At 38.8% G+C, this 27498-nt stretch overlaps 1 protein-coding gene across 4 annotated transcripts in view; it reads left to right on the forward strand.

Moving 5' to 3' along the window:
* Rgs7 (regulator of G protein signaling 7) overlaps positions 1-27498 on the forward strand; it is a 374810-nt gene that overhangs the window by 255355 nt on the left and 91957 nt on the right. For all 4 annotated transcript variants that reach the window (XM_057769480.1, XM_057769481.1, XM_057769483.1 and 1 more), the window contains exon 4: positions 3195-3245. In XM_057769480.1, coding sequence (XP_057625463.1) covers positions 3195-3245 — 51 coding nt within the window. The remainder of the gene's footprint in view (positions 1-3194; positions 3246-27498) is intronic.

Here is a 27498-nt window from a genome sequence, read left to right on the forward strand (position 1 = left end):
AGGAATACAGTAATTCCACAGTGCATAGCCCATTTGTATTCATGAGGCAGAAATACATATTCATTTTATTAAAAACTCTGCCTCCAAGCTCCACTTCTTTCTTCTGATGGAAATGTAACAGAGGAAGCTGGGAGGAAGCTGCCGTTTCCCCCTTTGTTTTGTCTGTCAAAACCCGCTCTTTCTCAGATGTTCTTTAATCAACCTATACAGCAATATTTATGCTCTATGATCTCAACTTTCTGCCCTATTTTACAATGAAGAAGAAAGGTATCCCCACCCGAAGCTGAGAGTCAGAAACTAGGGAAGCACAGTTGCATCCTCAAACTGCTGACTGGGTTTCGTTTCACAGATGTAAACCCAGGAGCTAGGAACCTTCAGTCTACTTTGTTATGGAGGCAAACAGCAAAGGCCAGTGAGCCTTTTGCCCTGCCTTGATTGCCTGCCGCTACTTTGTGGATCCAGTGCTGGTACCTACAGGCGATGTCTGTTAATGATCACAACAATTGTATCACATCTAAGCAATGGCATCGCTTCACTTTTTACCTTATCTTATAGCTTTTACGTATTTTCTGTTCCCGCCTCTGCAATGTTCCATGGGCTTGGGGGGTGGGGGTGAGTAATAAGTGATTTATGTGGTGACCCACATCTGTCACCTGTTTACTGTGTTTCGGTTGGTCATGAGTACATCCACCACTCTTCACTAGAAGGGGAGGTTTCTCTGATTAGGACCGGGAGATCCTTTTGACTTAAGTTTTTCTCTACTTAGCATGACCTTATCTAGAGAACTGTTACATACTACCTTTATTAAGTTGAGATATGCACCCTGTATCCTTATATTCTCCAGGACTTTTAGCATCTAGCATTGTTGGATTTTGTTCAAGGTCTTCTCTGGAGCTAATGAAATAAATGATAACGTGGTTTCTATTGAGTTCATTTTTGTGGTAGATTGTGTTTCATGATTTACTCGTATTGAAATATCACTGCATCTTTGAGATGAAACTGCCTTGATCATGGTGGGTGGTAGGTGGTGTTCTAGGATTCAGTTTAGAAATATTTTGGTGAGAAATTTTGAGTCTATTTTCGCCCAAGAGTTTGGCCTATAATTTTTCTCTTTTTTGTTGGGTCTCTGTCGAGTTTTAGTATCAGGATAATATTGGCTTAGTAAAAAGAATTTGGAGTTGTTCCCTTTCTATTTCACAGAATAACATGAGGAGAATTGGCATTATTTTTCCTCTGGAGATATGGCATAGTTCTCTGCTGAATGTATCTGTACCTGGGCTTCGAAAAGGATAAATTTCCAAGGGAGAAAATGAACCAGAGCAGTGGGCAAGTTTAGACGCTGGAATGACAACGGCTACACAAGTGACGGGGCTTTTATGTCACGTTGTGTGGGCTCATGTGTGTGGCATGTTTGTACGGACATGTATATGGATGTGGACTTGCCTGTGTATGCATGTGTAAAAGCCGCAGGTTGACATCAGGGGTCTCCCTTTATCACACATTGTCTGGTTGTTTTGTAGAAGAAGTCGTTGAGTCTGAAATTTATATTTCAGTAAGGTTGACTAGCCAGTAAGCCCTTAGATCTGCCTGCTCCATCTTATGTTACTGGAATTGTTGGGACATACCGCCACACCCGACTTTACTGTGAGTCAGACCAAAGTCAGATCCTCCTGCTTGCCCATTGAGCCATTTACTCACCTCCCTGTGGACTTTTTGCCTTTTCCTTATAATGTGGACTTTGTCAATCATATCTGTGTGTTATATATAGTTCCACATACACCTTTGTTCATTTCTAGTCTTATTAACATCTTACTTCTCTACCAGGCGCAACGGGTTTTAGTATTATAATGAATCATGAGTTACCTTGAGGCTGGTTGAAGTGCTATGTACCTAAGCCACAGGCTCTACCTAGTTCTAGCTGGCCTTGACAGGGGAGTTTCCTCTTTGTCAATAGGTTTTCTCAGGTGCTAATTTTGCAGCCCTGGTCGCTAAGGCTTTCAGGATTTCATTCTCCTCACTTCTAACCCTGCTGTGCCCCAGACTAGCTTGGGAGCCACTATGAGTCCAGAAAAGCCTCAATTTCACCCCTTCAGACTCCAGAGCACTGGAATTGTGAACATGAACCAGCGCACCTTGCTCCTTTGGTGCTACCTTAGCATTCAGGGGAAATTCTAGCTAAATCCCATGAAAGCATTTTCATTGTATCACTGAAAAACATGTGCCGTATTTATAAGGAAAACAATTCTAATTCTTTTTAGCCTAGAATTCTAGATCTGTCAAATGTGCATATCTTTCTCTGACTTTCAGATTCCTTTCCCTAGCACTCAAGATACAAACAGAGAACAATAAAGAAATTCTACTGCTTTCTATTGTTTTTGTAGGTCCTTGTAGCAACTACATTTTTCTCCCTTTCATAAATCAAATGCAGTCTTTAGATCTAGCAGAGACTTCCTCATTTCATGTTAGAAGGTGGAAGCCTGCTTTATTTAGTTAGTATGAATTCTTCATTGTAAGCAGGGACTGCTTCAAAGAGTCAGAGATGAACTTGAGTGTCTGCCTTGGGGAAATCCTTTAAGGACTTGCTCACATAGCTGTGAGGTGGTGTGGTCTCTTCTCTACTCCAATAAAAGATTCCAGTCATTTCAGTGAAGGGCTGAGGTGGCTGCTGTCCCTGAGAAGGCAAATGTGAAGGCCAAGGAAGTTCTCTTGTGTCTATGAGTCTTGAAGCTCTTGAAAACAAGGACCCTGCATGTAATCAGAAAGAATAACACTATATGAAGTCATGGGAGCCTAAAGTCTCCAGGCATACTAATGACCCAAAGACAACATTGATTTGGTTTGATATAACTGTAAGGACAATCTGAAATGAAGAGGGGCCCCTCTTGGAAAGTTGTACTGATGCCATGGTAAGATTTGTGCCTGAAATATGATATTTAATAAACTTAATAACTAAGCATTAAAATCAATAAAAGCATGATCAGTATAATAAATCATATTTAATAATTTGCCATCTTGCGCATATGCTCATTAGAAAAATGCATTCATACTGATGGTTTTGGTACTTTGCCTGTGGATGATACTTCACTGCTTATTATAATTATTTACTGAAATGGTAACCCTATGTGGAAAGTTCTTAATGACGGTATCATCTGTAAACAAAAGGTTCTCATCTATTTGTGTTTTTCTTTTTCTAGGGTCAGACATTGTTCAGTGGTTAATTAAGAACTTAACTATAGAAGATCCAGGTAAATAAATCATTTTCCCATTGTTAGATTATTTTTTCTCTGTGGTTTTGATAAATGTGCTTTTCTCAAGGCTATTTAAAATAATAATCATAATTAAACTTGAACTCTATGTTTAGTGTTTATACAAAGTCAACATATATTCAACTGAAATTAAATATTTATGTATAATTTCCACATATATAATGATCCATTTTATTTAATTATGATTATTTGTGATTTTTAGAATAGATTATATATTTATATAAATAATTGTGCACTTAATTTGTAATTTGTAGCAAATTATTTTGAAATCATTAAATATCTCTTTGGGACACTTTATAGTAAATCTCATTAATTTATCATTTCCCTTAGTCCTTATTTTGATTAATACTGGAAAACATATGCTTTTTGCAGTTCTGATTTTTGGTCATGTGTATGTGTGTTTAATACTCTCAGTGAAATCCTGAACTCATTTACACCAGTAGGCAGGGTTAGTTCTGTGACAGACTAAATTCTTTAGCTTGAAGCAACTTTTACCAGCTTGTGTTTTGTGTCTCATGGAAGAAACTGTTGAACATCTCAGGCCTTCAATGACTGTTGGGGGAAGGGTCACTTATTGGTTGCTGCCCAGCTAGCTTAGACCCAAAATAATCACACAGAAACTGTGTTAATTAAATCACTGCTTGGCCCATTAGCTCTAGCTCCTTATCGGCAACTCTTATATTAATTTAACCCATTTCTATTAATCTGTATATCACCATGTGGCTGTGGCTTACCTGGTAGAGTTCATAGCATCTGTCTCCAGCAGCTCCATCACTTCTCTCTAACTCTGCCTTCCTCCTCCCATGTTATAGGCCAAGCCAGTTTCTTTATTCATTAACCAATAAAAGCAACACGTAGTCAGAAGGACCTCCCACACCAAATGACTTTTGAAAATGTGATATAAAAGCTTTCAAGTGTGGCCAACTATTTACATCCCAAAAATATAAATAAGCTCTGCTCTGTAGCAGAGACACTGAGAATCTAATAGCTTTCAGAGGACTGAAATTCCAGCAACAGGGTGTGGAAGAAAGTGTGGGGGATACATTGACCTGTATAACACTCTACCTACTTCCTGGTAAGAGAGGTTTATATCTTTTGTTCCCCCTCTGCTGATTACCACCTTAGAATGATTTAAACTTGATAGATATTACATGGAGATCAAAGGATTTTTGCCACTTGTGATAGTTTAACAAAACCACTCCATCAGAAAATGTAGCCTGAATTCTGTATCCATACCCATGCTCAGTTGATACATGAACTTTGAAAATATTTCTGTAGTCGGTTCAGAGGGATTAAAAGTGTTAACTGAAGAATGGAGCCACTATCGCGCAACACTGCACTGTCACTGAGAGAGGATGGACTTACGACGAAAGGAAGCCACACTCTTAGCAGTTTCACAGTTCAGTTTTATGCTATTGGTATTCCTGATTTGCATATCTATAGCCGTTCAGAAAATGGTCCCAAATGTGCTGCTGACTTACAACCACCACCACCAACAATGATATAGATCAATGCATTAAAAATAAATTCCAAAGAGTAGTTTTCTATAACAACTTGATACTTAAAATTTCTGGTGTGGAATCCATCCTGCTGTAGTCCATGCTGACATGAAACTTACCACACAGCCCAAGCTTTTCAGTTATGTTATGAAAATCAAAACAAAATGGTGTTTTACTTGTTGGTTTATTTCTTTGGATGAACAAGTTTACCCTAGATGGAGTATAAGTATAAGCCTCTCTGCTAGGTTTTTAGAAATGTAAAAAGAAGCCCTGGTGATTGTTCTGCACACACAGCCTGCTCTCAACTAAATGTAGTTAGTGATGTAGTTGACATTAGGAAAGTTACTTTTATGGCCCCGTGAATGGAGCTGTTTAGAAGGGAGATTATGTTATTATGATGTCTGGTTTACTTTGGACCTCACCAATGTCCTGAATCTGGTTAAAAATGAAAGAGAATCTAATGCCTGGTTCCTGCCTGTCTAGTGTTTTATCTGGTAGCAAAATGTTGTTTGATGGCCTTAATGGGCAATTTGAAGATCTAAATGTCAGTAATTTGTTGAAAGAAGGTTTTTTGAAAACCAGCTGAAAAATAAGACCAATTGTGTATCCAATGGCCCATGTGGAGCAAAGTGAGTTTTGTGATCTTCAGGGCTTTTCCAAGACCCAGGAGCACATATTGTTCACATTATTATTTAACATTTTGTTAACCAATGCCAGAGTGCCTTCCACTCTCATTCCAGCAATTTAGTATCATCAGACACTATGGCACAGTATAATGTTCCTTTTAAAATCTTTAGTTAGGATTTATGATTATTCTTAGTTTTATTGGCTTGCACATATATACATTGTGTACATATATACAATAAAATCATCTTAGTTACTTTTGTATTGCTGTAAAGAGACATCATGACCAAGACAACTTATAAAAATATTTAATTGGGAGCTTGTTTACAGTTTCAGAGGTTTAATCCATGACCATAATTGTAGGGAACATAGCAGCACACTGGCAGGCATGACATTGGAGCATTATCTGAGTGCTTACATCTTATCTGCAAGTTGGAAGGAGAAAGTGAGCATTTTTACTGAAGCTGGCATAGGCTTTTTAAATCTGTAAGCCCAAGTTCAGTGACACACCTCCTTCAACAAGGCCATATCACCTAATCCTTTCCAAACAGTTCCAACAACAAGGAACCAATTGTTCAAATATATGAGCCTATAGGGGAGGGGTACATCCTCAGAAAAACCTCCACATACCCATGCAAGATTTGTCTAATATGTTGGGTTTCTTCTATATTCCAGTCTCCTTTTAAAATATTATTGTAGGAAATATGTGAGAATATTATAAGATGATCTGGTTCTTTGACTTCTTCACACTTTTGTTCATTTTAAAAATAGTTTTAGTGCTCACTGCAGGCTCTGGTGAAACTTCTCCTCCCTGGATGAGTGATTGATTCAGTGCATTCCACTCGTGCCTCTTTCTGTTTCACTGGTTTGGTTTCAGCCTCTCAAAATGCCTTTCAGCTCTTTAGCTAATCTATAAAGTTGAACTGGGCAGATTGTTGTCTTTTTCCTGTCTTCTTTTCCATCAACATGCACTGTTGCTCAGTAACCTAAGCCCAAGAATTCCCAAATATGTACTGTCCATGCAGTCTTGCTGACTTCTCCTTGACGGATGTTCTGTACATCTATCCAATGCCTGTTTGGGTCTTCTGGCTGGAGGGTAAACTCAGCACAACACAACCCAGGGCAGAGACTTACTCTTGCTCCTGTCCCCTGTATTCCTGGGTTCAGTTCTAGAGTTAAATATATGCTGTTGCACACATACATGAAGTCTGTCCAACGACTATTCTGGGAAAAGAGGGAAAAAAACAAAAACAAACAGCAACAATAAAACCAAAGTTAATAAAAACTGCTGGATCTTAGTCTCCCTTGAGATTTTCTGTGCTTGTTACTGGTGTTTCTAGTCAGTGGCCTATTTGTTGCTTTCTTGTGGTTGCTTCTTCACATTAGCAGCATCCTTTCCTACACACTGACAGCTGTGCTTTACCCAAGCTTTGTGTGGAGCACAGCAACAGACATGACCGACACAAGAAATCCACGCTAACGTCTATCCCTAAAATAATCCTATTTCCTTTTCTATTTTTGCCTCGATTTAAAGAAGGTAAGCCTACTTTCTTACCATTTCTGGGTCCAGGGTTCTCTGTAGCTTTCCACCAAGGACAGCCCACATAGTTCTTATATTATTAGCCTTCTGGGTCGCCAGGTATTTTGTGGGTAACAGCACGTTCTTCTCTTCTTTTAAATATAATAATCTTTGCTTATTTACCTAATATCCTAAAACTTTCTTTAATGTTAATTTGTTTTTGTTCTCTGATAAACCACTCTGTGATAAACCCCATGAAACCTTCAAAGTAAGCACACATTCCATTTAGCTCAGGATTCTGGGACTCCCATGATCATCTCCAGTGACCTGAATCGCCTTGATTGGTTTCTGCTTTGCTCTGTGAAGCACTGTAGCCAGCTGGTAGGGCAAGCTCTCCGATTTTTGACATGTAAACATTTGCTAGTCTGCTATCTAGGTAGTTCTTATCTTCTCATCTTCAGCCTTCTCATCATATTCTCAGTCCAACATCCTGCTAATTCTTGCTTGTGTTACGTTCACTATGATCTCATTCATAGACAAACACTATGAACGCAGAAATCACATTTGTACCTGCTCTGCCTCTTAAATTTGCCCTCTGGGGTAGATATATTACAATATTATTTGGTTAGGTGTTGAAGCTCTTTCTCCCACACCTGTGGCAAGCTTCCTGGGGGACAACAATGATTCCTTGGTGTCATTCTGCTCATTTGCTAGCTCAGCCTCCTCTCACTGGACGCTTATGAAGCTACACTGACCAAAATGAAGAGTCTGAGTAGTGAGGGTTTGCGGTATTGAGATGTGCTCTATATTTCTTTGTTCCTGGAAGGATGCATGACCGTTCCTCTGCCATCTAGTTCTACACAATCCATCCCATGCTATTTGAGATTTTTGTCTTCATTGTGAAGCCTCGACATAGAAGATGTTCCTGGGTTTTACACACAGGGAATTGAGATGTTCTTTGGCATCGAGTGAGTTAATGACCCTAATTGCTCTCTTATGTTAAAAATGCCTTGGTACTGTACTGTACTGTACTTTGTGACACTTTAACGAGTCTGTGTGGAAGCAGGCCAGAATCTTGATTTTGTTTTTAAATTGCACTGGTTCTTTATAACTTTCTGCAAAGACATTTATTTGAATTGGTTTTTTTTTTTTTAAATACATGCCATTATATACTTGCCTTTAAACATAACCAATGCCATGAAATCTTCACTTCCCATTGACTGTTCTTTTAGCAATGGACTTCAGGAAGATTGCCAGTTGATACTATTCCATCTGTCTGTTGGTTTCTGGGGTTAAGGTTCTCTTTTAATTTGTTTCACATGTGTTGTGCATATCAATTCATTCAAAAAAAACATCATAGTGGAAGGCATAAATTTTCTTTGTTAAATTGAAGTGTTATAGTTGATTAGTTTTCAACAGTCAACTGATTTTGTTAATATGGGAGTTGGCTTGAGTATTATCAAGTTTATTCCAAGTGTATTACACCAATGCTTCAGACCTTGCTTGTCTAAATAAAACAGGAGATGCAGGAATTAAAAAAACACTAAGTTCATCGACTAAACCTGGTGTTTTTATACAAAGTGTAAAATGAAGGAGGAAAATAAGCTTAAGTATAAATATAAAATTATCCAAAGTACAAGCTTACTTTGAAATAGTCACAAACCATCTCAGGGCAGCTAAGTGGCTCAGTGGATAAAGGCTCTTGCTGGGAAGCCTGATGATAGGACTTTGATCCCCTTGTAACTCTTACAAGTTGTCCCCTGACCTCCAGAGATGCATTGTGACACTCCCCACAAACACAAATAGATAAACAAGCAAATGTAATGAAAAGGTCTGTTAGAAGAGTTACCTGTAATGAAACCACAGTGAAAAAGTCAAGATTCAAAAGCCGACCAGAAGTTTAACTTGTGCATTAGTGGCTGGTTCAGTGACTAGCCCATCCCTGAATGAATAAAGTCACCTCATCGCAGGAACCATTATAGAATCGATCATCTGCCATCGAGAGGCAGCTGTAGTTCTCTGAAGAAAGCACTCTAAATCCTATTAGTTCACTTAGGGAGTCCATTATCAATGGCCTCTGTATGGATCTAGTTAGTCTGCCACTGATATCACAGCCCTTGAAACCTGGGTACATGGGGACTTGGGAAGAAGGTAATATCTCTGTTTTCTTTGAAGATAGTTTGGATTTGTATTTTAAGCACTTACAAACCATTCAAACAAGTTATTTCTTTTGATTATTACATTGATATCATGAAGCAGCAGACAGATATTTCATGACTTCACTGATGGAAAACCAAGAGGCATTGTGAAGCTCAAAGACGCCCAGAAACCTGACCTCAGTTTCTTCACCTCTCTGCTCCATACATCTTCACCTTGTTGAACAGATACTTCTAATCTGGATTTTACTTTTTCCATAAATGGTGGCTACGTGATAGAGAGAGGCACGGAGCCATCTGACGAGGTGACATATGACATGGTGGTTTTCTGAAATACTACCTTGATATTTTTGGATTTGACATAATACTTACGTCACATTCTGGGCACATTCTGTTATTAGAGCCACTTTCTGAATATCAGCATTCCTGTGTTTTACAGTAAATAAAAAAGAAATCTTTTTTTGCATACACTCAGATTCTTTCAAATGATAATCTTGTGTGGTAGAAGCATTTGAAACACCTTGCAAATAACATCCAAACCCTCTTTTTGTTCATTCTGCAAGCTATCATGCCAATCTGCAATAAATTAAAGTGACCCATTTATTATTGTTCTAGTCCTGGCAAATCATTACATGCATATATCCTGGGTTTGTAAAGCATCATTTAACACTGATGCAACATGTCTGGGTGAGATCCTTCATGTATACCTCTAGCAACATTGTTTGAGCTAGTTTCAAGATAATATGTTACCCAAAGGTCCCTCTTGAAAGGGTGCATTTTACCTTATGAATAATACTTCAAGAAATAAAAGCTTATCAATGTCCTTACATCTTTTAATATCTGCTTGTGTTAATTCTGTCTTCTGTTACTATGATAAAATACCCTCACAAATGTACTTCATTAATGATGGATTTGCTTTAGTGAACTTGTTCAAGGGGACAGTCTTTCACGGTGGAGAAGTGAAGGCAGCAGATCAAGAAGCAGCTGGTCACACCGCATCCATTGTCAGGAAGAAAAGAGAGCTGGACCCCACTTCTCAGTTAGCTTTTCTCTTTTTCTGCAGCCTGGGACCTAAACTCAAAGAGTAGTAGCACCCTCCTTTAGGATGGGTCTTCTCACCTTGGTTGACTTGATCAAGTTACCCCCTCTCAGACATGCTCAGAAGTTAACATAATAGAAAATTAGGCTTTTTTTCCAGATTGTTCTAGATCCTGACAAGATGACGGTCTTACCTACTGTAACTACTTTTAATACATGTTCCTGTTGCTAAAGTCAGAGAGGTTCAGCTACACAAGGAATCCCATATGCTCCTCTAGTTATTTCCTGTGTGATATGCAAGGGCCAGATTTTCCTTTGTGTGTTTATTTCAGTATATTATTGGCTTTTTTTAGGAGCCAATACATGGAAAATTCCTTTTTCCATACGCTCAGTTGACAATCAGTTTTATCCATTCAGCCTGAAATAAGACAAAGCAATATATTGGCTTACTTAGTAGATGCATTCAGTTTTCTTGGTCATGAAAGCTGGCCAGTATAAGTTCAGGACACTGGCACATTTGGTGTTCAAGTCCACTTTCTGGTTCACAGACGGCTTGGTTTCAACATGGCCTCCCCTGGAAGAAGGAGAAAGAGAAGGAGCTCCCTGGGCTCCTTTAGAAGCACACTAATCTAGGGAGTAAGGTTCACTCTCCTTACAGAGTTACCTTTACTTAGCATCTGCATTGACATTGGACTACTTCCTCCCTTACTGGAACAGGTGCCCTCAGTTTGCATCAACTCTCCTAATTATAATTGTTCTAATCAAATAAAAATCAAAACCCATTATCTTGTGCCATAAAGATAATAAGGGAGGGAGCCAATATTTAAAAGTGGAAACATTCGTTTTCAAATAAGAACACTCGGGCAGGGGAGAGGGATGGCTCCGTGGTTAGAGCACGCACTGTGCAGGCCTGAGTTTGGATCGCCAGCTGGGCACATTCCGGAAACTGGTAGATCCTGGGGGCTTGCTCCCCCCTCCACTCTAGCTGAAACATCTAGCATTCTGTCCGCTGAGAGACCATATCTCAATAAATACATAATAAGATGGACAAGCAATCGAGGAAAACATCTGGATATATAACATTCAAACCATTGGTAGTGAGGACAGCACAGTGTACTTGATTTTGTCTCTCCTGCAGGCATCCCTATTTCGGTTTCTCTTAATCATTGTTCTATTGTTATGATGAGATACTATGACCAAGGCAACTCTTCTAAGAGAAAGCGTTTAGTTGGGGTTTGTTTACAGTTTCAGAGATTTAGTCCATTATCATCATGGCAGGGATCAATATGGCATGCAGGCAAACATGTTCCTGAAGAAGCTGACACTACATCTTGATCTGCAGAGAGAGAGAGAGAGAGAGAGAGAGAGAGAGAGAGAGAGAGAGAGAGAGACTAGGCCTGACATGTGCTTTTGAAACCTCAAAGCCCAGGAGCCCATTCCCAGTGACATATTTCCTCCAGTAAAAACACACCTACTCCAACAAAGCCATACCTCCTAATCCTTTGTAAATCATGCCACTGAATTGTAACTAAGCATTCAAATAGAGGAGCCTATGGTGGCCATTCTTATTTAAACCACCGCAGCTTTTTATCCCCAAATGCCTGTCCCAGAGTTTTGTGACTTCCTTTGTATTTATCTGATTTTTTTATGTACCTATTGCTTACTGGATTTGGTAGCAATTAGGGAGCCCATGGAGGGTGTAGGAAACCTGGCTAGAACTTTTGTTTTTTCTGTCTTGGAACCTGCACTGCTGTACACATTTATAAAGGAATGTTGTGAGCGGCTGTCTGACTCCACTTTGAGATGCTTCCTATTGCAGTATGAATTGATACATTTTCAGTGTCTACTCCACAGACCAATTAAAAAAATGCAAAACTGTCTGATTATATTGTCTAGTTCCCCAGTCGCTCGTTGGCTTTGCTTTCTTCTTAACTTTCTTTTAGGTTAATATTTTGGAACATTTGTGTTCTTTTTATATAACAATTTGAATTTTCATTTACAGAAAAAAGCAGAAACTATAAAGAATTTTTGTAGCATTGATTTTTTTCCATCTTTTTGAGGTAGAATTGAGAAAATCGTCTGCAACTAAGGTCACAAGTTGATGCTTTGAGTTGCACTGTGAAATGATTGCTGTAATCAAGTCAACTATCATATCCACAGCCTCCTGACTTACTCCCCCCCTTTGAAGTTGCAGTTATGCATAGGATTTACTCTCTTAACAAATTTCCAGTATGCATCAGTATCACAGCAGGTGTGAAGTAATCCCTCCCCTGGCCTGAGGAAGTTGCTGGCTTCACCACAAGAAGCTTACTCAAAGAGCCACATCTGTGTTTATACCTTGAAAGGGCAGCGTGGTATCCCTTTGTGTGAACATGGTTGCTAGGTGTAGAGATGCAGGCAACAGACTGGAAGATGGTATAGGGTGTCTAAGAGACACCCATTGAAATGGCCCAGTTGGCCCCCAGCTCCCCAGCCACCCATTGCTGATGAGACAGACCCACATTCACTCAGGTCTCAATCTGCTGTTTGTGCTTTCTCTCATAAACAATCATAAAAAGAAAGGAAATGCAGGAAAAGCATAAAGGGGAGACAAAGCAAATGGAATTTGACAAAACTAATAGACTTAGAGCCCAGGCATCATCTGAGATAAACTTGATTCAACAGCCCTGCCAAACAGCAAAGGGCAGGGAAATGAAGTGATTACATCTCTTATCTGGCAGGGTCCAGGAACAGTTGTGGAAGAGCTGTCTGGAGCTAGGCCTGTTTATTGTTTATTAAAGGGAACACAGTACTTTATTTCTCCACTCTGGAGAGGTGTTGGGGTCTCTAACCTCAGGGTTTGAACTGAGAATGATGCTATCTTCTCTATGTCTGTTTCATAGGTCATAAGTTTTTTTTTTTTTTTTTTGTTCCAACTAAGAATGACATGAGATTCTAGCTACAGAAGTATATCGAGCATTGATGGAGGAAGGTCATTGGCTAATTAATAAAGAAACTGCTTGTCCCTGGTAGGTTAGAACACAGGTGGGTGGAGTAAACAGAACAGAATGCTGGGAAGAAGGGAAGTGAGCTGAGATGCCATAGCTCTGCTCCCCAGGGCAGATGTGATGAAGCTCCGACCCAGGATGGACATAGGCTAGAATCTTCCTGGTAAGGTTCTACACACATTAATAGAAATGGGCCAAGCAGTGTTTATATGAATACAGTTTGTGTGTCGTTATTTTGGGGCATGAGCTAGCCAGGCAGCCGGGAGCTGGGTGTCAGGAACGTCAGCCTGCAGCTCCTACTACAGAGCATGGCACTGGTGGGCTCTTTGTGACCTAAATACAGGTCTTCCTGGGATATGATGTCCAAACTCTTTCACCATCACCTGGCCTCAAATCACACACAAGGTCTTATTTTGACAGGAAAGTCATCATCCCTTGTAAAACAACCAGTATAGGAAATGTCTTTGTAACAAAGAATGTGAGTTTGAAATTTTAAATTTGCCAGTCTCCGTTTTAAACAAGGGGGTTTTCAAATATAATAGAACGAAAACGGTTTTTAGCTGTTGGAAGTTATCTTCCAATTCTGTTGATTGAAGCATTTTGAATTATTCAGAGTTCCTGGCCCCTGCTGTGCTCATGAGCACCTATACTGCTAGATCCATTAGCCTCCATTAAGCTCACAATGTAGAGTTGTGATTAAATCATTGTACATGTGGCAACACTCAGATTGTGGCTTATGTACCAATCAATCTTTGTTCTTTTGACTGAAACCAATTACTGTGGAATTTCTGTGTATATCATTGATTTTACTGAATTCCCCAACGAGGGCTTTTGGCAAACTTGACATTTGATTTTCCCCTTGCTGAGGGTCCTATATGTCTACCTGAGAAATGGTAGCATTAGCAGTGAACCACTGGTGTTCTCTGAGAGATCCCCAGGATTCCCTTGTGTTTCCTTATATTCTCCTGATGACAACTTGGTAGGTGATTTGGCAGCCAATGCTTAAGGGACAGATGTCAGATGTCACAGGTCCTTGTCATGTATGTTTTAAAAGTGGTTTGAATTTTTGAAGAGCAATAGACATCCATTCCAGGTAATTAGGGGAATGTACAAAAATGAAAAAGAAACAAAGAAAGCATATATGTAGGTATCTCTCCCAGAGAGACACTTAAATTCTAGCACATCTACGTAGTCTTATTTGATAGCTTCATCTTGGCCATGTCCTCAATTGATCTTTGTCAATCCCCACTTCTCACAATGGCCTTCTACTGCCGTTGGTATGGTCCCAGCCCTGGGTGTCATCCCTACCCCTGTCATCACTTACAGTGAACCCTTACTCAACCTTTTTGATAGATTTACAGAGTCTCCATGATGGTGGAAGGAAAATACAGCACATTCAATGTAGCTTCTTCACAGCCCTGTCTCACCTTGAGTCCTGTTAAAAAACAAATCTCTTTGGTTCTTAGGTCTGGGGACAGTGACCAATAGCTTCAAAACTGAAGATCAAGGTTTCATTTTAGCTAGTGAGTTGTATTCAAAGAGAAAAGAGTAAAATTTCCCTTCACCCTATGAAGCAGAATATGTCAGATAAGGGGAAACACAAATCAAATAATCCCACACTAGCTCCGGATAGAGTACATACTGGGTGTTTTTTTATTAAAAGAGAATTCATGGATCACAATGAGGAAACAGGAATGGAATTCAACTTTCTGGTGTGGAAAGTGGGAAGAGAGAGCTAGAGGGCAGTCCTATATGTTTTTTTGGTACCCAAGGCCACATCACACCTGGTCCAGCCTCTCAAAGGCCGTTGGCTGAAGGAGGTTCCCCATCAATCCTACTCTTAACCACAGTGTCTGAATTTATCTACCTGATTGGATTTATCGCCACCAATGACTTTTAAGAATGATTTTCTTTTCAAGAACCTTTCCTTTTAAGACAATTTTTACTTTGCAGTCCTGTCTGGCCTTGAACTCATATCTTTCTACCTCAGCATCCCAAGGGCATCTGTACATGAAAAATATCTTTGTTGCTATGGACTGTCCCTTCACTGACACATGATGGTCTGTCTTTAGGGAATTTGCTGAGATCTGCGGTACATTCGCTAGAATATATTCTTTCTAAATAGAGGGACTGATTCTCTGCCTCTTTTACAGTGCTTGATATTTGTCATATACACAATAAATGTTGAATGCAATGTACTTCACAAAGAGACCATTGGCATTGAAAATAAACTGCTTTCAATCTTTAACATTTAACAACACAGTAGAAATATTTCCACATTCAAGTACAAGCTTTGGCTGGAGGTTTTCCTCAAAGCGAAAAGCCCTTGGGTCCACAGCTCTGCATGACACAGAAAATGTTTAATTATAGAAAGGAAACAGGGTCATCACCCATAGGTTTCAAATGATCTATTTATCTTGAAGAAAGCCAAGAGATGCTACCAAGTGTGGAAAAATGCTCGGCAGACTTCACAAAGAGACTAAGCTTATTTTATTCCGTGAATAATGAGGTTTACAGACGAATGCTGCATCTGTTAAAATAAAGCCTGAGGTGTCATATGTGATGTACAGAAGTCTAGAAAGCCAAGGGAGGTTTCCAAAAGACTCACCAAAAATTCTTCAGTTAGACATTAATCTCTAGGCCTAAAATTACATTATTTCCGTGAAGTGATGGCTGCAGGCCATGTGTTGATTTTTATCCCTGTGATTATTTAAAAAAAAAAAAAAAGAGTTAAAATCCTTAGAAAGTCTCCTGGCATCCTGATATTCTGACTTCTCAGATGTGTTGTAAGTGATCAAGATCAGGTCTTTGACTATTAGGTTTAAAAAGTATGAGACTTCTCGATATATCTTTTTGTGTCATTCAGAGAGAGGGCGTAGGTCAGCATTGCTGGAATGACTGGGTTGTACTGGAGAGAGAGGGCCAGTAAGAGGAAGGCTCCGGGGGGTTGAGGCACTCATTGTCCAGCCTTTCCCCTGAAACTTGCTGCTCAGTCTAGTGGGCAGTTCAGTCCTGGAAAGCGAGAACATCTTGTCTCTCTACAGTAGGTAAATTTCCACTGCTTCATCTTTTCATGAACATTAGCTCTTTGTTTTATTAGTGCTTTCGCACTCCCAGCTGGTCCCCTAAATTTGACAAATGAGTCTGATTTTCAAGCAGATATCCAATGGCAGGCTAATAAATTTTTGGTCACTGGTGTGGTACTGTAAGCAGAAGCCCATTGCTGAAAATATAAAATATAAAAGACTTTTTATCTGATGTTTGCCAAGGTTAGAACCAAGACCAGCTAAAATGTCCTTAACTAGAAATCCTGACTTTGCATCCTGGTCTACCACTGAACCCTTTGGAAGAGAAATGAGAGCAGATAGTGGAGCAGGAAGTACCTGGCAGCTGGAGCCCCCATCCTTCCACAACATTGCCCTCCCTACTTTTCCCTCCTTACCCCACTGCTGGGAAGTAGTGCTCATGGAAGCTACACCTAATGCCCATGGATGCTCCTTTGCTCTTGAGTCGCATGCTCACTTTATTGGTGCCTACTTTACATTCACTTAATATAAGATCTTAAGGACACAGCTTCCAGAAAGTGCCATCAAATATTAATTAATGCTTGGTGATAGGGAACAAACACTCCCTGTATCTGGAAGCAAGCGATTTGCTAAATTACTTAATTCAGGCAGGGGAAGTCTGAAGAAAAAAATTCAAGTAAGTGGCAGTGAGGTCTAATGTTTCAAAATGAAGTGGTGTTTAGAAATATGTGCGTGTATAAATACATATATTTATCATACAGATCATTATTGCTTAGGCCATATTATACAGCTGATGTGGAATTTCTCCTTGCATCTTAACCCAGCACCTTTGTGGGACATTGTTTATGAATAATGAGGGTATTAGAGGCCTGGGAGAATGTCGGTTAAGAGGTATGTTCATCCTTAAAGAGTTAAGGAACAGCCGGGCGGTGGTGGCGCATGCCTTTAATCCCAGCACTCGGGAGGCAGAGGCAGGCGGATCTCTGTGAGTTCGAGACCAGCCTGGTCTACAAGAGCTAGTTCCAGGACAGGCTCCAAAACCACAGAGAAACCTTGTCTCGAAAAACAAAAACAAACAAACAAAAAAAAAAACCAAAAAAAAAAACAAAACAAAAGAGTTAAGGAACAAAAGTCGGGCCATAAAAAAAAAGAGCTGAAAGCATTTTCTCAGGATATGTGAGTGTAAGGGACACAAGTTCATGTAATACTCAGCATTGAAGACTTTTATCTGATGATGATCTAGATGTTCCGAGCAGAAGGTGGGGCTTGGGGTTAGCCCACACCAAGCCAAGATATTAGAGAAAGTCTCTGGAAGGGAAAATGTTTCAAATTAATAGGGTGTTAGGTAGACAAATGAGTGTTGTTTTCAGGGATCATCAGAAATAAATTTGCTATCTTGTCTTTTTAATGATCAAAATATTGTAACTCATGTTAGAATAGAAAAAGTCCTTTGTTCAGTTATAGAGTAAATAATGTAAAATCACTCCCTGAACTCTAACCAGACACATAATGATTGCAGGCAGGGCTCTTTTTTTGTTTATATAGGTACTCACAGAACTTGTCCATGCCCGCATGCGTCAGAGGTACAGTGGTGATTGTAATACGCAAAGCAATGGGGAAATCAATACACCAGCGGCAAAGCATTTAGATTCTTCCACCCATAAGGGTTTGTAATGTCCTTCCATATTATCCCAATGCTTTCACTAAAAAAGAGTATAATACAAGACCATCCTGCCTATAGCTCCTATCTACTGAAACTGTGCACAGTGGTTTCTGAATGGTCATTCGGTATTTTGGATTGCTGCTAATGAAACCTGCTGGTTTCCAACCCATCAGGGTTTTTAGACATTGTGTTTTCTAATAAGAGTTTTTTTTTTTCCTACTCAGTAGAATGTTCATTTAAAGTATTATCTATTTCCCTTAGTACTGCCGTCTTACTGTAGTCTCTTGCTGGATTGTTTTGGAGGAAAGGAAATTTCAAGGAAGAAATTTCTCTCTAATATTCCAACTCCTCTGAAGTGCAAGGGTTCTCTGACTCTATACACACATCTCCCATCATCCTTGAGCTTGTCTGTGCTAATCATATTTCCTGACATCACCACCGGGTTGTTATTCATCCCGTACATTTTACTTTTTAATAAAGGACCCTAACCTGTGATATGTTAATTGATTTACTACATTTCTTTCTACTGTAAAACATTCCATGATACTGTGGTATTTTTTCGCTATTGTCTTGTTCTCTCTTGATTTCACAAACTCAGGTGCATTATTATGCATAATCCCCCTCCAATTTATATCTCAGTTCATTAGAATATTGTTTATATTCCTCTCCTATAGGATGAACCCTTATTTGCTATGGTCATTAATGTCTTACTGTTAATGAATTCAATCATCATGTCTTTGTTCTTGATATGACTCTTTGCTGCATTTTTGTTTTTTTGTCTCTCAATGTTCCATTGCCTGCTGGACCATAGTTTGATTCTTTGATGCATCATTATTCCTCATAGCAACTTCTGTCTCTTAGATGCCTGGGTCTTGGAGACTCAGGTGTCAGATTCATTAAGTATCTGCTCTTCACACCTGTCCTTCCTCCATTTGCTCATCATGAGCATGGATCCTGCTACGAATGTACATCTACACTGCCTTCTTAACTTCCAACGTATGGATCAAACAGTCCTCAACTTGTATGCAACCATCCTAAAACTGACCTCCTTGTTACATTCTCAAATCGGTGTTGACACTGCCTCCTAAATGTTTTTTTGGTCTGAGCACCAGTCTTCTCCACTGCCTCTCACATCTCACAGAGAACTGCCATAAATTTCTAGTTTGTACCAACTCAGCCCCACATGCTCAAGGTTCTGTGTGGATAGAAGCTATTATAATAAAATCACATTTTACTGAAAATACATAAAGAGAAAAACATAACAACTATTTATGCAGTCTTTACATTTTATTGGGTATTTGAGTAATTTAGAGGTTATGTGGGGATACTTGGGAAGCTGTGAATAGATTACATGCAAATGCCATTCTGTTTTATCTGAGACTTGGGGATCTTCATAATTCTGTAGAATATGGATCCAGAGAATTCCTGGATCCAAATTCCTAATAGATACTGAGGGACAAGCGAACCTTCTTCTCTTGTTCCATATCAGTAGATTCATTTCTCTGAAGCAATAATAATGATAATCTTTCTAAAACCGAGATCTATTTACACCTCTCCCAAAGCTCTGTGACTCTAATGACCTCTCATTGCCTTTGGGGAATATATAGGCAAAACCATTAAGTAAGTGTACACTTAGCAACGAAGTCTAAAACTTTCATCAGGGTATGTGCAATGTATTCTGGGAACACATTGCTAATATTTAAAGCACATAGAGTCGTTTACAGTGGAGTCATATTTATCCTTGTATCTCCTGTGACCACTGTTTCTTAACCACACTGTGCCTTCCAACCACCAGCCTGCTCGTTTGGTTCCTAAATGGGTTTGCTGATCACCATGAACACCATCAGTTACACATACGCTGCTGTATTTGTTTGGAACCTCTTCTTACTTTATAATTCCTGTTCTTGCTTTGTTGTTGCTTTTCAGGACTTGAATTAAATAAATATCAAGACTTCTAGGGAACTTTTCTGAGCTCCTAAGATTAGATGGGACTATTTCTTTACTATATTTCTAGAACACATGGAACTTATCACTGTTGAAATTCTTATTAGATTTTGTGGTTAACTATCTACTTATTTATTGGTTTCATCTATTAAATAAACTGTGAAGGTTGGGCCTTTGTTCTGTGTCCTTCTCCCACGAATGGAATACATGCTGATTGAATTATACTTTTGATAATCAAACATTTGAAATTATGTGAACTTGTGAAAGAAAAAGTGGTAAGGAAAGAGGCAAAGAAACTTGCCATAGTGGAGACATCAAAGAACAGAAACCAGTGGGAAAAACAGCAGGGTGGATAGAGTTGTGAAATACTGAGTGGCTAAGACAGGGGTAGCATAGGAGAGAGGATTACAGAACATATATGGGACATTTCGTCTAGGACTTCACTGGCAGTCTTTTAGGGAAAAAAAGACTTGGTAATGAGATCATAACGAACTGAAAGAAGTAATGGGAATCTGAAGTAAGAGAAATAGATACATAAAAGCATTCTTCCATAAAGAATGGAGAGGCAAGGAGGGGGGTAACTGTAGTATGGACAAGTTCTTAGGTAGCTTGCAAAATCAAGGACCCCCCTCTCTTTTTCTCTCTCTTTCTGTTTGTGTGTGTGTGTGTGTGTGTGTGTGTGTCTGTCTGTCTGTCTGTCTGTCTCACCCTGTCTCTTTCTCCACAGTTTCATGGAGAGTTTAATGTTGATTTTCCAGAAGGAACTGGTACAGCACAGTTCATGACATTATTGAATGAGCAATACTCTCATTAAAATCCCACATAGAATTCCCTTGGAAATAAAGATAAATGTTCCTCCTTGTGATGTTGTGAAGGGAGAAAGAAATAATTAAAAGCAAGGGTCACCCATGAGCTGATTGGGGGGAAGGCTGACTGGTAGAGATGAAAGTCAAATGCATTGTGTTTTCAGTAGAAACTTCCATGGACACAGGCAGGTTTGCGGGGATTAAGAATGTTGGTAGCTGAGCTTTAATGAAGTAAAAATTTTGAACTATATGTTGTTAATCAATTAAAGATAGGATATAGCTCCTTAGACAACAAAAAGACTTTTGAATTTTGTGTGACTGGAGCTTTCAGTACAAACCTAGGCTGTGTATTATTTTAACAAATTAAACTTGCCTACACATTCTAAATAGGGCAATTAAAGAGATAGGCAATGACAAAACGTTGAGAAAGATTTCTTCAATGTGGCCATGTTGGGAAGAGAAACAAAGAGGTTCGCCTCCTCTCAAGCCCGTCTTTGGCATACTAATATGACTTTTAGATTTAAGTCTAGGATAAGGACACTTAAGTAAGCATTCAAGTCAAGGGTGGTCTTGCCCACCACTGGCCCAGAGTTGTTTTGACTTCAATCTCTTCTTCAAAGTGATGTGTAAGTTTGCAAAACTGTAAGACATCTATATCTGAGGGACAAGTCATTCCCCTTGCTGGCCCTTAACTTCATCCTTGCCTGTTTCTCAGTCTGAGATTCGTGGAGAAATTCAAACTCCTCTGGCTCCTTTGTTTCTGGAAACCAAAGGGTGTAAGAAGTGTCTCTCTTCCTTCTATAAGTGTCCTTGAGCCCACTCTTCCTTCTATAAACCATGATGCTTAGAAATATGCTAGGTTGGTACTGAAAGCCATTTGAACTGTTAATTGTAGCCTAATACTTTCCTTGCAAATGTCACAAGGGGCATGGCAAATTTGGAGACAGAATATGCCAGTGAAGAATGAGTTACCTCTTCCTGGTAGACTGGGTGCTCACCAGTTTGAAGGCAGTTTTCTTTTGGAATAAGTGGTCATAAACATGAGGGTATTGATAGTACCTTTCTAAATCCCCTACTTAAAGCTTAAGTAAACCCCAGCACTTGGGAGGCAGAGGCAGGCGGATCTCTGTGAGTTCGAGACCAGCCTGGTCTACAGAGCTAGTTCCAGGACAGGTTCCAAAGCCACAGAGAAACCCTGTCTCGAAAAACAAAAAACAAAACAAAACAAAAAAAGTTTAAGTGAACTCCTGATTTGTAATAGATTATTTTTATTTTTTGCTGTAAAGCAGTTGTGTGCTTAGATACAACCTTGCCTAATGCATTCACAGTACAGTACTCTTGCACAGTCTGACACAGAGAGAATGGTAGAAGAGATGCAAAGAGAAGCGAAACACCAGTGTGAGACATTTCCTCCTCTGTTGTAATCCCTTTTCCTGCTGTTGTATGATATTTCTCTGAAATAGAGAGCAGCACTTTAATTTCCAGTGGGTTTTTTTTTTGTCTCCCCAGACGCTCCGCTCTCATTTTGCTCAAGCTGACTGTATTTATATACACTATTTTACAGATTGTTCTTTCTTACTTTCACCATCTGAATCAACACAGGCTGGCCTATTAAAATAATTAATTGGTTTTATTATGTGAATACAAATTTCTGGCATTAATCGTTGCTTATTCATAGCTTTTGTCTTTTTTTAAAATCCCAGTTGCAAAACATTTCCATATTCAAATTCCAACTCAGACAAGTGTTGAGGTAAATTAGATAGTGCCATCCAGCCCACCTTTGTTCATAATTGGCCTTGGGCTCCCATTCCTGTGTTTCTGTGATTAGGCTGAAGGCCATTAATAACATTTTATATAAGATATAAAACTCCTCGTGTTGTCCCAGCAGAATTGGGTCTCAAGCTGTGCTGCTTTCTAAGTTCTAAATCTCACTCTGCAGATTTATTTCAGTTGGTTTCTTCTAAAATGGGATTTCAGGGCATGGGAAGGAAGGAAAGATAGCATTGCTTCCCATAGCGGAAGAAGGTAGCGTAGGGTAAGGTTTCTCATCTGAGGTGGCAAACTTCAAGTTCCCTATTTCCTATCATTAGTCCAATGCAATTTTTATTTTACTTTGGCTTGGTGGAAATTCAACCCAAATCCTCTCACTTCAGGCAAGGGCTCTACCATGTAGCCTTGTCCCTAGCCTTTGGATTTTTGAAACAGATTTCCACTTTGTAGGTTAGACTGCACTTGAAATCTCAGTCTTCCAGTCTATGGAATGCTGGGATTGCAGGCGTTCATCAACGTAACTGAAAATCTACAGAGATTTCTTTATTACTTGACTTTAAAATTTGGACTGAAAAACTTCTGGATGAAAAAGAAGTAGGTGTTGCATCCATTTTCTATTTTCCGTGCATCTATACCTGTGCTTGCATAATTCCTCAAAACATTAAAAATGGAACTGACATGTGATTAAATATTCATATCCCTCTACTGAGTACACATTCAAAAGAAGTCAAATTGTTCTATTGGTGTGTTGCCTGTACTCTCATGGTCATTTTACAGTTGTTTCCAATAGCCAAGTGTCGATCTGCATCTACTAATAAAATGGAGCACATATATGTACATGCATGTGCACAAATTGTATTCATCCTCAAAAATAAGAGAGGAGAATATATTTTTTAAAAAAAACTTTCAAAAGGCATAATTTTATCATTGATTTAAAAAAGTGTGTTGCATTAACTGATGTTAAAGGGTTGAATAAATCTTGTCCACCTGAGATCAATCCAGCTACATAATTTTACATGTGGGGTGTGTGTGTGTCTCTGTGTGTGTATGTGTACTCATGCACATGTAGGGCCAAACCAAGATGGAGTTTCTTTGGTTGCTGTCTACTTTGGTTTTTGTGGTAAAGAGGGTCTTGACTTGGAATTCTCTAATTAGTAGCAAACCTAGTGATCTCTTGGTCTCTACATTTTCAGTAGAAGGATTTCAGGGGTTCCCCAATCTCAGTTTTTTAACCAGCGTTCTGCGGTATTGACCTCAGGCCTTTATACTTCAAGGCAAGCACTGTGGTGACTGAGCTGTAACCCTAGACTCCTGTTAATTCTTTTTATGTTCTGGAATTTATTTCATAGTATTCTGTTGAAGATTTCTGTTTCTTTTACAATAGGAAGAATAGTCTGTTATTTTTCTTTTTCCCAATGTCTTAATTTAATTTTAGTGTTAAAATAATGTTGGTTTTATATAAGTAGGCTATATTCCTTCTGTAACTATTCTGGTAAAGAAATTATGGGGCAACTGGATTTTTTTTATAGCTGACAGAACTCATGAGCAAAAACATCTAGATCCATTGCTTTCTTTTGAAGAAGCTATCATTTATTCAGTCCCTTTGACAGAAATGGGACCACTGAGTTCTTCATTTTGTTTTGAGTAAGTTATGATATTATCTTTAAGTATATGGTTTATTTCATCCAAATTATCAAATTTATGAGCATGATGTTGTTCACAGTGTTCCTCAGTTATCTGCACAACGTCTATATATCATTAATGATGAACTCTGTTTTATTTCTGATATTGGCAATTTGGGTGTTGGTTTTTTCCCTAGTTATCAGCCTAGATGTTTATGAATTTTGTTGATATATTTCTAAAACTGATGTTTTGTTTTGTTGTTTTCTTAGTTTATTTTGGGTTTGTGTTGGCTTTCATTAGATCTCAAGTTCTCTCCTGTCTCCAGGTTCTTGTACTAATAAGATTCATATCTTCTTTTCTAATGTGTACATTTACCACTATAAATCCCCATCTATTCATTGCCTTTGATGCAGCCCATGTGTTTCAATAAATTGTATTTGCGTATGAATTCATTCAAAATAATATTTGATTTGTTTTTAGCATGTCTTCTTTGGCCATGTGCTGTGAGAAAATATTTTGTCTAATATGTAGATACTCAGGACAGTTTTTCTAGGTATTTTTCTTATATTGATTTCTAGAATAAGCTTGTAATAACTGTTATGTTCTTAAATATGTTAAGATATACTTTCTGATCCCAAATGTGCTCTAGCTTAGTGAATATTCCAAGTAAACTTTAGAATACTGCTGTTTGGGACATAAGATAGTAGAAGAAAGCCAACTTAGACCAGGTAAATGTATAACAAGTGAGCTTCAGATCAATGCATTTTCATTGCCATTTGTGCTGGTTGACCTATGGGTTCCCAACAGAGCAGTACAGATATTTCCACATGGAATTCTGGGTCTCTCTCTCTCTCTCTCTCTCTCTCTCTCTCTCTCTCTTTCTCTCTCTCTCTTTCTCTCTCTCTCTCTCTCTCCTCTCTCTCTCTCTCTCTCTCTCTCTCTCTCTCTCTCCATTATTTCTACCAAGTTTGCCTCCCAAATTTGCAAGTGCACACACATTTAGACTGCTTTTTCTTATTAAATTGACCTCTTTAAAGTTATGCAATGCCACCCATCATTCCCACTGATCTTGCTTGTTATGAGCCTCACTCTATAACCATTTTGTTAGCATATGAACATCTTGATCTGCATGAACAGGATCCATCTTTCCTACTCTCTCTATTTAAAACACATTAGCATGTGGCTCCATCCTGTAATTTTAGCGCTTGGAGACTGAAGCAAGATGACTGCTTTTTAAAATCAAGCTGAGCTACAAACTGAGTTCAAATCCAGCTTGTGTTAGAGAGTATGATTTAAAAAAAAAAAGGGGAGGGAAAAAGAGAGAGAAGAGTATAGGAGAAGAAAGGAAAAAGAAGAGGAGAATAGAACAGAGGGAAGAGAGGAGAGAAGAGAAAATGTAGTTTCCTTTTAGTATAGTTTCATGCTTTTTTTTTTTAATTTTGGTGGTCTTTCCTAGAATTACTGTCTTCAGATCATTTGCATTCAGGTATTATTGATATTGGTAGGTTAATATCTGCAAACTTTGCTCTTTTGTTTCTTCCTCCTTTCTTTTGCCATTGCAATTTCAATCCAGTCATTTAAATGATTGTATTTTCTCTGCTGCCATCAGTTACATTTATCCTTTATTCACTGATTGCTTGTCCTGAGGTTTTAAGTCTAGATCTCAGATAATGTAATTCCATTTTCAAATGGCATTTTTAGTCACACAATTCTGATTCTCGAGGTTTTTAGGTTTCTCCCAATTCATCTCTTCTGTTTTATTTATGGCTATTTTCTAATAATCTAACACAGCGGTTCTCAACCTTCCAAGCACTATGACCCTTTAATATAGTTCCTCTTGTTGTGGAACCCCAAACGTATAATTATTTTTGTTGCAATTTCATAACTAATTTTTCTATGGTTATGAATCATAATGTAGATATCAGATATGCAGGATATCTGATGTATTACCCCTGTGAAAATGTCTTTGGACACCCAAAGGAATGTTCATGACCAACAGGTTGATAACCACTGCTCTAACACACTTTTTACTATCATTTCTTTTAAGTTACATTTTAGAGAAATTAAGAATAACAAAAAATATATTTTTCTCTTTACTTTTTTATTTCCCTGATATTTTTTATTGCTCTGACTAGTCATGTTTCTGATTTATAATTCTTATGTTTCCTCCTTAAGGACTAATTTTAACATTACGAGGATGGTAGGTTGTCTTAGTTCATTTTGTGCAGAAAGCCAGAAACTGGGTAAATTAAATAAACATTTAATGGTTCACAGTTCTAAGATTTCGAGTTTGGCTTTGGCCAGAACTATCTTGCTACATTGTCCTGTGGCAAAAGGAGTAATGATATTCATTCAGACATGTGGAACTATTGTAAACTAAATGCTTCTTAAAGGCCCACCCTCCCAATAATGTCACTGTAGAGTTTTGGAGGATCAGAACCCATAGTAAGACCCACAGTAATGAGCTCCCTTCACTGTTCCTGGGAGGAAGCGTTCTTTCCTCCTCCATGTCTCCAGTGTTTTGCCATTAAACATTCCATGTCATTTAGTTTGGGGTATACTGTAAGCTTGACTGACCTGGTCTGCCTTGTGTATTTGAGGAAGTCTCAGCTGTTTTTAGATTTCTTCCCTCAAGCTGGCTTTTCACAACTTCCTGACACTGCAGTTAGGAATGCTATAAAGTTTGATATTACCCATTACTTCTTGGGTGCTCCATTTTAATTTTTTTCTCTCTCACATTGTATTTTTTTTCTCCTTGACTTTCAGTATGGAAGGTCTCTGACGGCTTGTCTTCAAGCTCCTGATCTCCCTTCTTCCACAGTGAGCCTAGAGAGATTTTGTCCATTTTTGCCGCCATGGTTTTTATTGATGGCATTTCTTTTTTATCCTTTCTCCAAGGATGTTTTACAGCACCCTCCCCTCCACTCACATTACTCATCTGTTTGTTTGTGTTACCCTATTCTCATTAGAAATTTGAATGAAAAATTATATGCTTTGTGATCATTTTACTCCAAGTTGTCCATCCTGCATCCTTTCTCAGGAAGTGAGCCTTCGGTGTGGAGGGGTATGGTAATTTGCTTCATAGTTGGTCTATGTTCAGTGCTTGTTTAGCTAAAGATGGCAGAGTCTTCTAAATCCTCCAGAACTTTGGTTTGGTAATGTCCTTTTGATTTTGGACTTCTCTTACTACTCCGTCTCTTAGAACAATCTGTCTTATAGATTTTCATTGGTAAACTATTGTGACTGCAGAAGAGGTAGTGGGTTAGAAGCTGATTATAACTAGTGGGGCTGGTCTTACAGTTAAACCTTTCCATTGTCGGGGGTCCTGGCTCTTGGAGCAGTAATGACCTCATCTTCTCAGAAAATTCTCATTGTTTCTCTCCCCTAGTCTTCCATCTTGACTTGACTGCATTCCTAAATGGTCTCTGCTGTTTGTTTTCCCTTCCTCACTTCCCTGAGACGACTCCATTAGATCCTGTAGATGAATTGTGTCTTTCTACTTTTTGGCTCACAGAGACCACAATATTTTCTTCTGGATTCAATCCTTAGTACCACCAAAAACACAGAAACAAAACAC

The sequence above is a fragment of the Chionomys nivalis genome, chromosome 5 (genome assembly GCF_950005125.1).
Source record: "Chionomys nivalis chromosome 5, mChiNiv1.1, whole genome shotgun sequence".
Taxonomy (NCBI): Eukaryota; Metazoa; Chordata; class Mammalia; order Rodentia; family Cricetidae; genus Chionomys; species Chionomys nivalis.